The 14700-nt window shown below is 35.4% G+C and overlaps 5 protein-coding genes across 5 annotated transcripts; 2 read left to right on the top strand and 3 right to left on the bottom strand.

Moving 5' to 3' along the window:
- Positions 1–358: 358 nt before the first annotated feature.
- Positions 359–1443, bottom strand: L201_007698 (uncharacterized protein; the record flags this gene model as incomplete). Its single annotated transcript, XM_066223404.1, has 2 exons — positions 359–1206; positions 1311–1443. 2 exons carry the CDS (start codon positions 1441–1443, stop codon positions 359–361), a joined length of 981 nt encoding a protein of 326 aa, XP_066079501.1.
- A 587-nt stretch (positions 1444–2030) lies between these two features.
- L201_007697 (uncharacterized protein) lies at positions 2031–4364 on the top strand (the record flags this gene model as incomplete). Its single annotated transcript, XM_066223403.1, has 12 exons — positions 2031–2056; positions 2126–2140; positions 2202–2287; positions 2365–2522; positions 2625–2805; positions 2935–3145; positions 3265–3380; positions 3478–3596; positions 3734–3857; positions 3957–4100; positions 4182–4271; positions 4336–4364. The coding sequence occupies 12 exons, from the start codon at positions 2031–2033 to the stop codon at positions 4362–4364; spliced, it is 1299 nt and encodes a 432-aa protein (XP_066079500.1).
- Positions 4365–4741: 377 nt separating this feature from the next.
- L201_007696 (uncharacterized protein) lies at positions 4742–7178 on the bottom strand (the record flags this gene model as incomplete). Its single annotated transcript, XM_066223402.1, has 8 exons — positions 4742–4852; positions 4962–5046; positions 5160–5304; positions 5420–5611; positions 5743–5953; positions 6072–6171; positions 6286–6839; positions 6963–7178. 8 exons carry the CDS (start codon positions 7176–7178, stop codon positions 4742–4744), a joined length of 1614 nt encoding a protein of 537 aa, XP_066079499.1.
- A 722-nt stretch (positions 7179–7900) lies between these two features.
- L201_007695 (uncharacterized protein) lies at positions 7901–12422 on the bottom strand (the record flags this gene model as incomplete). Its single annotated transcript, XM_066223401.1, has 7 exons — positions 7901–8093; positions 8240–8408; positions 8487–8826; positions 8881–8925; positions 8982–10890; positions 10947–12029; positions 12187–12422. The coding sequence occupies 7 exons, from the start codon at positions 12420–12422 to the stop codon at positions 7901–7903; spliced, it is 3975 nt and encodes a 1324-aa protein (XP_066079498.1).
- A 459-nt stretch (positions 12423–12881) lies between these two features.
- Positions 12882–14579, top strand: L201_007694 (uncharacterized protein; the record flags this gene model as incomplete). The annotated part of the gene is made up of 4 exons (XM_066223400.1): positions 12882–13094; positions 13232–14148; positions 14243–14455; positions 14531–14579. 4 exons carry the CDS (start codon positions 12882–12884, stop codon positions 14577–14579), a joined length of 1392 nt encoding a protein of 463 aa, XP_066079497.1.
- Between the last annotated feature and the right edge of the window lie 121 nt (positions 14580–14700).

Genomic DNA, 14700 nt, shown 5'->3' with positions numbered 1-14700 from the left:
GACCAAAAAAAGTTGTCAAATCAAAAAAGAAATGAAGAACGAATTTACGACTATCTAACCATATATATATTTTCCCTATGCTAATCAAATAATTCATTATCCACTTGAACCAATTATTCATTCTTATATTTGCGCGTATTATCAAGATTTCATGCGTACCACTCTTATGAACACCATAATATACAATCTGTTTTAACATGTTCGTTTATATGATTGATTATACTTGCATTGATGCATTGATGTACGGAGTTATGATATAGTTAGATGCATCATTGCAATTAGATACCATATCATCAATCGACCATATCTCATTTATGGTCATAACCAGCAATATGGAGGATCCTCTGAATATCCTCAATCATATTGACTGAAATCTCTCTTTATTCTTCAACCAATCCTGTTTATTCAAAATCATCCAATACCCTTTCCAGCCTAATAAACCAATTTTTTCAGGTTGATCGACCTCTAATTTCAATTCTTTAATTTTCTCATTAGACAATCTTGTGAATCCAACTTGTGATAATGATTTTTCAATGTATTGTGAAAATGGTTTTACTTTAATTATTACTTTATCTATTTGTGAATTAGGAGTATCATTGAATGAATGGTTCAAAGCTTCAATTAATAAATCTAATGATAATGAACTTTGTCTATATGGTGAATCAATATCAAAATGTCTAATTTCTACCGTATTTTTATTTTTATTTGTAGTGTTTTCTTTTACTTTATTATCATTATTAACATTTCTTTTCCTGATGGTAGAATTTGTTCTGGTGTTTGAATCTGAATCTACTTTTCTATTTAAGATATTCTCTTTTGATAAAATATCTTTATCATTTTCAATTTCACCTTCTTCATTACCCAAAACCGATTTTAATGATTTACCAGGATTTAAACTATCAATTAATATAGTTCCTATAATTTCTTTATTATGTATAAATACCCAACCTCCATTGTTGTTTTGATTGTAATAATTATAAAGTTTAATTAAATCTAAACTACCAATAACTTTTCTTAATCTTTTACTAAAATTTGGTCTATGGTAAAATTCAGCTAAACCTAATACAGGTAAAAGAATTAAACATGGTCCAATTAAAGGTGTAAACCAACTTAGTATATTTGATGAATCTGGTGTAAATGACATGTATCGATTTAACGTTAATCCAACAGCTGTAATACAGAATACAATTATTGGATTCGTTACAACTAAAGACGGGCAGTAAATCAAACTGTCAGCTGTGTCTGTTAATAACATGCCCCAACAAAGCTAGAGCTTTCAATCATTATAGTGCGCTAGTTCATCAACGTACATTTATTATTGGCTCCAGCTAAACCTTCCATTACCCCTTGACCTATTAACATTTTGACGATCTTTTCATCGCTTTCCTGTATGGGTCGAACATAATCGTTCTGCGGCTGAGGTTGAGGGTTTGTTTTCGACATGATGTGGAGAAACTGATTCGAGTACCTTGATGGAATTTAGAAGGACATACAAGTTATACAAGAAACGACGCTATAATGATCGCGTGAGCCATAGTATATATATATATATATATATAATTATCGGTCTAAGTATCTTGTCTCATCCAACTTTTTTTTACTGATAATCCTATACGATACACAGATATCCCAAAATAGCTTTCAGTAGTAATGTTGTTATGGTGTATGATCGCACGTGCGTGATTTGATTAGATAATATAATTAGATCTCCGACAGGCACGACGCACGTACCTGGGGTTTGTATAATTGTAACTGGACAACCTGTTTAAAGTAGCGGAGATGCAACTGTACTCCATCCTTGCAATCAGCCTTCTTTGGTTATTTTCGACGCGTTGATAGGAAGTATGCAAGATTGCAACAAGGACGCGTCTAGTTTATCCAATGTTAATGTTCAAGAGAATAATCAGTAATGCAAAATAACAGACTTCAGGATAGTACCAATACCGACACGACAGGCATTATTCTAAAAAGAAAACGACAGCCAGAAACATATCTGACCGTTTCTCTCTCAAGTCGATCGTCAGTCAAAGATGCCAGTCCCCGTTCGAGATGATCCGTGAGTGGTGATTTAACCTCCTTTGGGACATTGTCCAATGTTGCTTAACTGACATATCGTCTTTGATAGGATGACCGACTACGAGTGCGTGATATTTAGACTGCTCCTCGATGTCTACAACAAAAGACTAACGACATATATCTAGTGCTTCATCACCCCAAGTGATGAATGCTTTTTACCGACGGTTATTTCCTTATAGACCTTTTTTCTTATGGTTGAATCAAGATCAAGGTAGGGACAACAATTCAGCTGGTAGATTGATCATAAAAAAGCTGACAAAACAGTGTTACTTTCCATCATCTCAACAGTACCTTCAAAACTTTTTACCCACCGAGAATTCGCATTCACATTAGCTGGAGATGTATATTTACGATATAATTCATTTCACAATGCAGATGAATTTAAGAAAGAATTAATACGTTTGAATCCTTCAAGATTTGAAATTGGACCTCAATATTCTGCTAGGGTAAGTAATTTGATCATTTCGCAACGAGCATATAAGTCTGTATACAGAAAACAAAACATACAGAAATAGATATGAACTGAATGTGATATTATTGTTCTTTAGCCAAGAGATAGAAAAACTTTAGCTGCAGGTGCATTACAACCGCAAAGAAGAGAATTAGTTTTCGATATTGATATGACAGATTATGATGAAATTAGAACATGTTGTACAGATAAGAAAATATGTAAAAGATGTTGGGGTTATATAGCTGCTGCTGTAAAAGTTTTAGATTATGCTTTAAGGGGTGCGTAAAACTTTTTTTTTTTTTTTCATTTTTTCTATTTTGGCTTCTCTTACAAATGAAACATCTACCGTATTGTCTTGTCCTGAAATATGGGTCTTGCTAACATTGTTTTTTTTTTCCTCTTCACAGAAACGTTCGGATATAAACATCTTTTATGGATATATTCAGGTAGAAGAGGTATACATTGTTGGATATCTGACCAATCTGCATTAGATTTAAATGATGATCAACGTAAATCTTTAGTTACTTTTTTAGAAGTTATAAAAGGTGGTAAAGAACAAGCTAAAAAAGTTAATATCAGAGGTAATAAAGATGAAGCTGATTTACATCCTGTATTAAAGTAAGTTTCAATCATATACCTTTATAATGGAATGATAAATCTGCGTGTTTTTATAATATGATGATGATGACGACAGTTTAGCTAAATATCTAATATTTTCATCATTGTCCTTTTTTTAGCGTTGCCTTGGAAAATTTGAAACAAGAATTTGTTAGATTAGTTTTACATGATCAAGATTGTTTTGCTACAGAAAGAGGATGGGAAGCTTTATTGAATATATTACCACAGGATAGGGGTGAGTTTAAAGAGGGAGAGCATCGAAAATTATAAAGCGTAGATTTATTCACGGGGTTTCTTTTCTAATCAATGCTATATCTGTTTCACTATTTCAGAATTAATTGGAAATCTAAGACGAGATTGGCAAAAAGATCCAACGAGATCAAGTGTAAATAAATGGGGTGATTTGGTATCTGCAGTTGCAAAATTACAGGGGAAGAATCAATTGCTTTTCGTGAGTATAGTATATATACATATAAAATGTTATCATTTTTTATTACCATCTACTCAATTCTTGCAATACAAGTGGATTATTCCAGTTCACTGACACTTATTTTATTCTCATGATCAATCATTATGTAATCTACACAGAAAAAATACGAAAGAGCGATGCAAGATGTAATTTTACAATATACATATCCAAGAATCGATTCAGAAGTTTCAAAACATAGAAATCATTTATTGAAATCTCCTTTTTGTATACATCCTGGTACAGGTAAGTTATAATAACGATGTTCTAAATATTATTTTATTTAATATGATGTAATCTCTTTGCGATATACTGATTTAGATTGATTTGATTTCCATGTTTTAGGACGAGTTTGTGTACCTGTAAATCCTGAACTAGTAGATGATTTTGATCCAGATACAGTACCTACTGTAGGTGAATTATTAAATCAATTGGATAAAGCAGCTATGGAAAATGGTGATTCACAAAATAGTCAACGTCGAACTGAAGGTGAGTTAAAGGTGTTGTTTCCTTCTGTTTTTTTATGATTATTATATGGCTTTATACTGATTTGATCTATGATAATTATAGAATACGAACAAACTTCACTTAAACCATATGTTGAAATGTTTGAAAAGCACGTTGCGGCTGTTTTGAGAGATAGTAGAAATGCTAAACGTTGTAAGTCAAACTTTTCTTTTTAAAGAGATTTCTGAAAAGATAATATAACTGATAATGAACTTAGCTGTCAAACAGGAAAGTATGGAATTTTGATGGATATAATTAGATATCTGATGTATAGTATTCGCTTGATCAGGATTGAAGAACAGGGCAATTGCATCTTCACACTATATTTGTTGTATAATATAGATTCGTATCGTAGATGCGAGGATCAACCTTCTTATGCTGCATGTTCATCTATTCAGTTTAATAACTGTACCCACTTGTCTACAAGGACATTGTTTGTTTGGGCAATTGATTTCGTTCCAAAGCGCGATAATCATCCGAAATACTCTACCTTGAAGGTTCGACAGAAAGCTGTATTTGTTACATGCAATAATGTACATTATGGAGAATGAGACACATATCTTTCACTGATATCATCATTTGCTCATTCCCTTCTACTTCTGACCTACTAAAGACATTCAATACTAAGGTGGATTGACTTCTAAAGCATAAATGAATTTTGCCAAGTACATCAAACCAGCTGTAATTTCATCTGCAGTTGGTCTAATTAGTTTAGGAGGTAACATGAAACCGTACTATAAGGGTGAACATATGATCATCAGTAACTGTTGAGAACAACATATAAAAATTGTATCACGACTTGAAACGACTGGAAAGAAAGGAAGAAAATAATAAACGACTCACTGTACCTGTATCTCTCAATTCAGCTGAATATGACCATCTTACATCTGTTACACCATAAGTATAATCAATCGCATCACCAGGAGCACTAGAATCGTCCCAACAACCAAAATAAGTTAGCGTGTAGTCCGAGTATTGATTCGATGGGGAGCGTGCTGCTAATAAACCAAGCGAAAAACGCAGCGCAACAATTTAACTCACCGATATGTCAAATCACATGCTTGTCCAGCTTCATAACCTTGACCTTGTTTTGTTCTCATAGCTTTAGCCACACCTAATCCAGCTTCCATTAACATTTCAGCATCAGGTGGGAAATCATCACACGAATGAGCGAATGGGAACATGACTAAAAGATGATTGATTTCAACGTTTGAGTTAGCATTTTCACTTTCGTATTAGATAGGCCGAGTACGGTGAGTCTTCCGGGACAACAACGTAAAATTGAAAAAGTGAAAACTCACATAGTTGACCATATGAATGTAGATCTATAAACGCTCTTACTCTATTGCCCCTTTCAGCAGCACTTGATAAATATTCTGACATTGCCTTAGTTTCGTAAGCTTCAAAAGCTTCTTTTCCACCATAACCTTCTGAACAAGGTGTTGATCTTGAAGATCTCCATTTGTATCCCCAATTGGCATTCAAGTCGATACCTGAAAAAAAAAAAAACCGTCAATAAATATAAAGATCGATTTGACTGATTAGCATTACTCTGCTCGATTGACTAATGATTTATGACTTGCATAATCATGCAATTCTCCCGGATGAAGATATAGGGACTTACCTAGACAATTACCTTTACCACCTACATCTTGTCTATTTTTTCTCCATAATCTAGATTTATCTCTACTATGAGCATATCCATCAGGATTGATTTGTGGTATAATTGTAAATCTAAATGATTTCAATAATATCGCAGCATCTGAATTAGGTTCAGAAGTTGCTCTGAGAAGTAAATGATGTAAGAAATATAATGCTGATGATGGTCCGACCCACTAAATGAGATTCATTAGCGATTTACCGATTGATAGGTAGATGGTTGGTAAAAGCAAGTACAAAAGAAGGACGATTGCATGAAATTTTCAATTCGAAGCCAATGAAATTAACACTCACTTCTCTACCATGAGAGCCAGCTTGAATTATAAATTCCAATTCTAAACCTTGTAAATTATCTTCATTAGCTCTGACAATACTATTACTTCTTTTATGATTGCTGTATGATGAAGTTACATTGTTAGGTGGATTTGGAATTGGTTTAGGTTCAGGTTCAGGATCATTTGGATTTGGTTCAGGTAATTTAGGTTTTGGTTTTTCATCATCAGGAAACATTTTGGCTGTATAACCTTTAAGTTTTTCACCTAAATATGTATTACCTATATTGATTTCTTCAACAATTATTCTTGAACTTGAGTTAATAGAGGTAGAATGATTAAAAGTTTTAATTAATTCTGAACCAAATTTATAAATTTCTTTTAATGAATGAAATTTATCATGATATGGTGTTTCAATTGTAGTTAGATTAAATGGATCAATTTTTGGTTTTGGTTCAGGTTTAGGTATAGGTCTTTGATTTCCACCTTTTTTACCCTTCTTTCCCTTCTTTTTCTTCTTCAAGCTTTTGAATATGCTTATAACATCACCTTTGTCAGCTTCAACCTCATCCACATCCTCTTCTTCGATCTGGTTTATGTCTTCAGATATGTCGAACTCGTCATAATCTTGTATGGAAAACAATGTTTCATCAACTAATGATTGTATGTCTTGAATAAATGGTTTGAAGGCTTCTGGAGGTATGATATCTTGTAATATTTTCAATTGATTTGAATTTAATCTTATATCAATGTTCGATCTCGTTGTATGCCATACATCTAAATCAAACAGCTACACACATTAAAAGACTTAGTCAGTAACCCGATCATCCAAGGTTGTTTATGATACAGGATGAGACGATCTAAAGATCCCCAATTTCCAATTATCCACATATGAAATTATAGTTCAACTCACATCGACCATTTCCATTATATCGTTCTTATTCTTCTCACCATATCCACTCCAATCTATTCTCCATACTTGTTCATCATCATATCTTTCTATTTCTATTATGCGATCATCATTATTCGACGAAGGGTGATTGAATGGTTTTTGAGAGTCGAAATCATAAGCGATAGTTGGTATAGTGAGAGATAAGAAAAGTAGCAGAGTAGGAGCAAAAGCTCTCATCGTCGTTGGAACGTTCTTTGTGTTATACTTTCTCCCTCAAATATATGCTGTATTTATCTTTCGTTGAGAAAGATAGATTGTTCTTCCAGAGATGTGTACGCTTTTTTTACTGTACTTTGCGATATACTATGAAGCTATGAATAATAACTGTTAGGAGATATATCTATCAACAGAGACAAAGATAATGACGGAGATATCACAAGAGTATTGTATGGAAATGATGCTATCAATTACAGCGGCCAATATTGATCATGCATGAAAAGCGGTGATCGCCGCCTTGTCTAGTTAGTAGTCGTGTGACCAGACCGAGTACAGTATGATTTTATGATTATTGATTATATGATTGTATGATTATATGGGTCGTTCTATGCATGATGATTTACCTATATACATATATATATACAACAATCTTGGAGATGAGGTCTAGATATTATTATTATACTGTCGGGTTAAAAGGGTAAAAGATATATATACATAAGATGGATATTGGCGGGATATTATTATAGTTCAGAACGCCCCCAAAAAATGGTAATATAATACCTAATTATATCACTTTTATGATTTAAATGTGCAAGAAGTAAAAACGGAGAAAAGCAAAGATAAATGGAAAAAACGGACAAGTCGAAAAAGATGAAGCAACAAAGATGATGTGATAGTGAGAGAAAATTGACGGCTTGATAAAGATTGTAAGAAAATGAGAATGTTCCAAAAGGATGATTCTCTTATTCAGGTTCAGGTGAAGCTGTTTCTTTACCTTCCTTGACCCTCTTATCTCTTAATCTTCGTAATGTGACGGTGTGTGACTTAACGTGTTCGAATATTTGAGATTCGGTGAAACCGAGAGGCAATGGGTATATATCTTCGAATTTGAATTTCTTTGCTTCTTCCGGTGACTTCTTCTTTTTCTCTTCCGAACTATTATCGCATGAATGAAATACATGAAAGTTAGCTGGCGATACCGTATTAGGTGGTCTTCAAAAACGACGCATTCTATAACATGTTTAACATGTTGTCCTGAAGACTAATCGATGGGTAGATGAACAGAAGCTTATCAGACTCACAAACAAAGTTTACATCTAATCCTATTCCCGCTTCTCAAAGTTAACATTTTGACTTTCTGTCTGATCCATTCATTTGCAACTGGTTTGTGCGTCGGTACAGATTGCATCGAGTCAGAAATTGAAGCTGCTTGGCTAACAACTGAAATATCGGGACCAGGTGTATCTTCATCTATGCAAATGAAGAGAATATCAGTTTTGACTACTTTGGATATATCATAAAGGATGAAGGTTTCTACATTGTACTTACCATCCTCATCGTCCGCTATAAGTTTTCTTTTCTTGGCAGGTCTTTTGACCTCTGACGAGTTACCTGTTTTAGAAGGAGTTTGCGCTTCGTCTTCCTCCTCATTGGCAAAGAATAAAGGCGTTCCATTTGATCTTTTTTGGGAAATGGGTGGGGTAGCTTGCGAAGCGACAGGTGGTTTGGGAGCTTGTAATTTAGATGAAGATGAGGGCTTGGCAGCAGACGCCTGAGAAGGAGTATTGGAGCCTGATCTATTTGGCGTCAGGTTGGAAGAAGAAGATTTGAGTCTATTGATACTTGAATTTGCGGTCGATCCAAGTCCGGAAACAATCTGTATGTCGTCCTATTATGTTCTTTGTTAGCTTTTTCAGAATGCACACTGTGTCATTCAGCTCACCTCGTCTTTAAAATCCTTGATGGTTTTCTTCAAGGCATCGATTTCCTACAAACCCATGGAACAAGTGAGCAAACCAAACGAAGAATAGACGGAGTACTTACAGATTGTAATTTAGTGACTTCTTCTTTCAGTTTCTTCCTTTGCTCCTTTATGTCTTTTAATTCTTGTTCAGTTTCATTCTTATTCTCCCATTGTTTAAATTGGTTGTCCATAGCTTCTCTCATTTGAGTTTCAGCAAGTTCAACTTTTTCACGTTCGCTTTCGACATCTCTCTTAAGAGTTTGGATGTCTTCTGTTTGTCTGTCAACTTGAGATTTCAAGGAATCTCTCTCAGATACAAGATCATCTTTTTGTTTAGTTATCTCTTCCACATCTTTCGTTGTTTTTCTTTCATCGACTTCATATTCAGTTCTCATATCATCCATCATTGATTGTATGGATTGTTGTCGGGATTTCAATTCTTCTTCTTTCGCTTTCAATTCTTCATCTTTACCTTTTACTTCCTCTTTAATCTTAATCAATTCTTCATCTTTCTCTTTCAGAGTTTGTTCCACCTTGGATAGATTATTTTTATTCTCTTCCAGCAATTTCAGAGTATCATCATATTGAGTGGATTTACTCAGTAACGCGTTTAAGTTAGCTTGAAGGTTTTTCTCTAATTCTGTTATTTTCTCTTTCAATTCTTCTACTTTAGCTTCATTAGGTTCATTTGATTGATCCTTAGATCGAATTTCTTCAAACACATTCTGCATTGATTTCTGAAATCGGTCTGCTTTCTCTGATGGCTTGGCGTCTGTATTGTCGTTAGAATCGATATCTTTACCCATTAAAACTTGAATATTCGCACCCCATGTAAGAATTTTCGTGAGAGCGGATTTCAATTCATCTAACTCGGTTATAGATGAACTGGAAATGGTCGCTTGGGCAGATTCAGCAGCCGTGAGCCGAACTTTAAGCAATTCAACTTCACCTTCTAATTTTGTAATTTTCTCTCTCTTTTCTACAGCTTCCATCTTCATCTTTTTAGCTATGGAAATTACGTTTGTAGCGAGGTTATTGGCTCTTTCCAATAACGTTTTTTCTGTGAATTCATGGGCGAACGTCTCGTTTGTAGGGGAATCTTGATCACTGACACCAGGAGGTTTCTTTTGAATACTTTCTCCCCATAGTACGATTCGTTTCAGAGCAGCTTTCATGGGCTCGTATTCTTCAGGAATCGCTTTCTGTTGTCCTTTCTCAGTTTCCAATTCCGTTTCTAACTCTCTCATCCTCTTTTCTAATCTTTGTACTTTTCCGTCATTAGCTTTATCTATTTTGATTCTTAGTTCTCTTTCTATTTCCTTTGGATCTTTACCCAATTGCGATTTCAGATCTTCCAATTCTTGGTTGTATTTTTCGTCTAATTCTTTAAACTTCGCGTTATTCGATTTAAGTAGGCCTCGTAATTTACCAATTTCGGTAGCTGGATCCGAAGGTGACTTAGGTGATTTAGGTCCAGTCGCACCAAAAACAGGTGCCGTAGCTTTAGCTAATGCATCAGCAGATTGCTGCTTTATCGCTCTGATCTCGGCGTTGTGTTGAGCTATTAGGTTCTCAGTTTTCTTTTGATGGTCCGTTTCTAGTTTCGAGGTTTTTCCGATTTCAACTTGCAATGTACTTGTCAATTCCAGCACTTTTGCAGCTTGAGTATTGTGATTTGCTTGAGATTGTCTTAGATCTTCTTCCGTTTTAGCTAGTCTTGTCAACAAGATCTGATTTTGCTGTTGCACTTTAATCTTATCATTAGCTGCAGCTGGGTTTCCTGTTATTAACTTTTGCAGCTCTGCTCTCGCTTGACTCTCACTCTCAGTCAAACGAAGTAACGATGAGTTAAGATTTTGTATTTTATTTTCCAGTTCTGTGACCTTGGCTCGAAGTTGGTTGGAATCGCCTGAAGATGATGTTTTGGATGCAATTACAGCAGCGGATATCTTGTTAAAAACAGTATTGGAGGCTGTCCGCATTTGCTCCCTAAGTACGATTTTGTCAGTACAAGCGACCCTGAACTGTGGTAGATAAAACCTTACCATGCTTGGCCGAACATCTGCTCTACCCCTTGTATATCCCTATTCCACTCCTGCTGTATGGCTTGTACTTCAGGAGGTGGTTCGAGTATACCAAGGCCGATCGTTGGACTCTGAGCTAGCGTACCGCTATTTGGGATATTACTACCATTGCTGAGCCCACTTTGCCAACTACTTGGTCTAGGCTGATTTTGCAGATCAACAATTGACTGCTGGATCTGAGCGGGGTTTTGCTGGGAAACATAGCTGTAACCGTTTTTGGCAATGAATGATTGTGGCCTAGATGTTGATGCTTGTTGTGGTGATTGCTGTTGTTGATTGGGCTGTAGTTGCTGCTGTTGTTGTTGACCATAAGGTCGAGGGACTTGCTGAGAAGTCAAATGATTGATCCATTGTACATTTGTTGCATTAGGACCTTCAAAGAGACTTCTTCCAATATTCAAAAGGATATTTGGGTCTTTGATAGCTGCTTCCAATTCTTGCAGAGTCAGGTACGATGAACTATTATTCAATATAGCCCAAGTTGAGAGTACTTGCTCGGTATTGGTACTCCTGACTAGAAATTTATATCGTTTTTCCGCATATTCTACCGCTATAGGTAACATGACAATTTGGCCACCTTTAACCTTGAATGAATATAGATTTACAGCTGGATTAGTATGATGTTTGATCACATTCACACTCGATCCAGATCCGTATCCGGCTGTGGAGTGAGGAGCTTGGATGTTTGAAGATGAATTCTGTTGCGGTCCATTATAAGCTTTAAACCCATTCTGAAGATTTCCCGAACTGACTGATCGCATCGTCCCAAACCCATTGGACTGATTGTTCTGATTGATCGTGACACTTTGATTGCCTTTAGATACATCAGCCGTGTTTATAGTGGATGAAGACTCTGGTGGTGCATTGCTACCAAAATAAGAAAGCAGATTAGTCTGCTGCTGAGGTGGATTGGGTTGCGTTGTTGTTTTGTTAGGTTGTGATTGTGGCTGGGTAGTGGAAGAAGGAGAGTTGTGCTGAGTGTTTGTCGTTAAATCGTCACTGGTAGAGTCATTTGGAGTATCAGGTGAAAGAAGGATATTATCGCTATTATTGAAAACGTATACAAGTTGAAATCAGTTTCTCACTTTATGATGGTAGGGTATTGTCGCAACCTCTGTCATTGTACACCCAAGAGAAGGAAATATCGGAGAGATAGGAGGAGAGGGAGGAAGGGGCAGAAGAAACGAGGTATAGAACTTACGAGGAAGATCCTTGAGCCTGAGGTAAGCCTTGAGCTTCTGAATGACCGTTCATGCTGGGCGTAGCAGGTTTCTCAGGTGAAGCTGTTAAATCTATGACACCCTTTTCAGATTGAGGTATTGGTAATTCAGTAGGAAGAGTGTCGTTATTAGAGATAGGTTCAACAGGCAGCAGCTGTTCAATGGAATTTGAATTCGGATTTGCGAGTGATGAATTATCGGTCACCCAATTTGGCATGATGTAGTTTTATAGCCAGACAGTGAAGACTGAAGCTAGAAGCTTGATTATACCATTCGTGAAAAAGTATTGATTCGAATTGATACGGCTGAAATGAAAGAAGGTTGATATAAAGAGTGAAGAGCAAAGAAAAGGAAAAGTAAAAAAGAAAATAAGGAAGAGTAGTAGTATAAATTCATTGATTATATTTTATTGATGATAATTGATCAACATGAAACGTAAATATATATAGAGTAGATTACGTGTACATACTTTCCCACGGGTGTACCTTTTGTACCTGATTCTATGAGCAGTATATATATGTTTAATTTGAAAAGTCGGAATCGCTAATTTGGCTACTTTTCTTCTTCAAATATATTTATTTCTAACCCGTACATACACTTTGACTATTCTATCTAGCTTATCAGCTTGACTTATTATCATTGACAATCTTTCTTGCTGGACCAACCTCAAAGCAAGATGTCAGCTGTAAATCGAACAGTCACTGCTGCTAGATCAGCAACTCGTTCTTCACTCGCTTCAACATCTAGAAGTATAATCGCAAGAAGTTATTCTACTCCATCTAGAAGAAATGATGAGCAGCAACAGATGTTTGGTGGTCCACCACCAAAAGAAAAGGATGACGGTGCCGTTTTGAAAACGTATACTGGAAAAGGTTATCCTTTTATTCCTGTAAGTACTGTTCAATAGAATATCGAGAAAATAATGGGGTTCAAACCTGTTACGTTTAAGCGAACAATATCCATTTTTATTAGTATAGATGGGAGTTGAAAAATATGGTTTACTAACAAGTCAAATCAATTCGATAGTCCCTTCGTCATGTTGTCTACCCCTTCCATCCGCATTTACATAAAGGTGGACCTTTAAGAGAATTAACAGTTCCAAAAAGAAGAAAAGGTGGACGTAATAATACAGGTAGAATTGTAAATAGACATATAGGTGGTGGACATAAACAAAGATTAAGAATGGTAGATTTTCATAGAGTTTCAGGTGGTCAACATGATGTAATTAGAATTGAATATGATCCAGGTAGATCAGCACATATAGCTTTAATCAAGAAAAGGAATTCATCAACATCATTAATATCGAAAGTTAATAATGAAAGTGCTATTGATGAAATTGAAGATGCATTAAGTGAAGAAAATAGAAATACTCAAAAATCTTTAGAAGCTGTTAAAGCTGGATATAGTTATATTGTTGCTCCTGAAGGTTTAAGAAAAGGTGATATTGTAATTTCTTATAGAAAAGGTATACCTGAAAATTTAATTAAAGAATTCGATAATACTTCTGGAACATCATCTTCTTCGGAATCTTCAACAACAAATGAAATATCTTCAAGAATTTCAATAAACGAAGAAAAAGTTGGAGCAACAGATACACCAGAAATGAGAAGAGCTTTAGGTTTATTAAGAACTGTAACTTTAAAACCTGGTAATGTTTTACCTTTATTTTTAATTCCTCCAGGTACACAAGTACATAATTTATCTTTAACAACAGATGGTAAAATGCAATTATGTAGATCTGCAGGAACTTTTGCTCAAATTGTTTCACATCAATCTGAAGATGGTAGATCAATTGGTGGTTCAGATGTTTTAACTATGGGTGGTGGTTTTGATGAAAATGGAAATAGATTACCTAAAAAAGGTTATGTTTTAGTTAAAATGCAATCTGGTGAAGTTAGAAAATTAGATCCAGGTTGTGTAGCTACAATAGGTGTTGTTAGCAAGTGAGTGGGACTAATCCTTTCAATGTGTCGAAATGCTCCTTTTACTGCGCTGCGGACTTGTTTACTAAACTACATAAATCTTCGTCGCCCACAGCAAAGAACATCAATCTCGATCATTAGGTAAAGCAGGTAGATCAAGATGGTTAGGTAAAAGACCGCATGTTAGAGGTGTAGCTATGAATGCAGTCGATCATCCACATGGTGGTGGTAGAGGTAAACAAAAGGGTAACAAAGCACCAAGATCCATTTACGGTTTATTACAACATGTTAGAACTAGAAGACCAAAAGATAAAGATGGTAATAAATCGTAAGTCCAGTCTGAAAACGATGGAGAAACAGTATTTACCAATCGCTAATTATGCCCATTTCTTCATTGTTATAGTGTTGTTACCGAAAGACCTAGAGGTAAACAGACTGCTGCTAAACACTAGATCAAGTGATGCTTATAGAAGTATACTAAGTGTTCAGGTTGGATATGCGAAGGATGGGAGTTTGGTCATGATCATACGCGATAGCTGTCACAATGCATTAATATCATACTGGATAGTGGAT

The sequence above is a fragment of the Kwoniella dendrophila genome, chromosome 11 (genome assembly GCF_036810415.1).
Source record: "Kwoniella dendrophila CBS 6074 chromosome 11, complete sequence".
Classification (NCBI taxonomy): Eukaryota; Fungi; Basidiomycota; class Tremellomycetes; order Tremellales; family Cryptococcaceae; genus Kwoniella; species Kwoniella dendrophila.
This window is presented reverse-complemented; position numbering and strand designations above follow the sequence as displayed.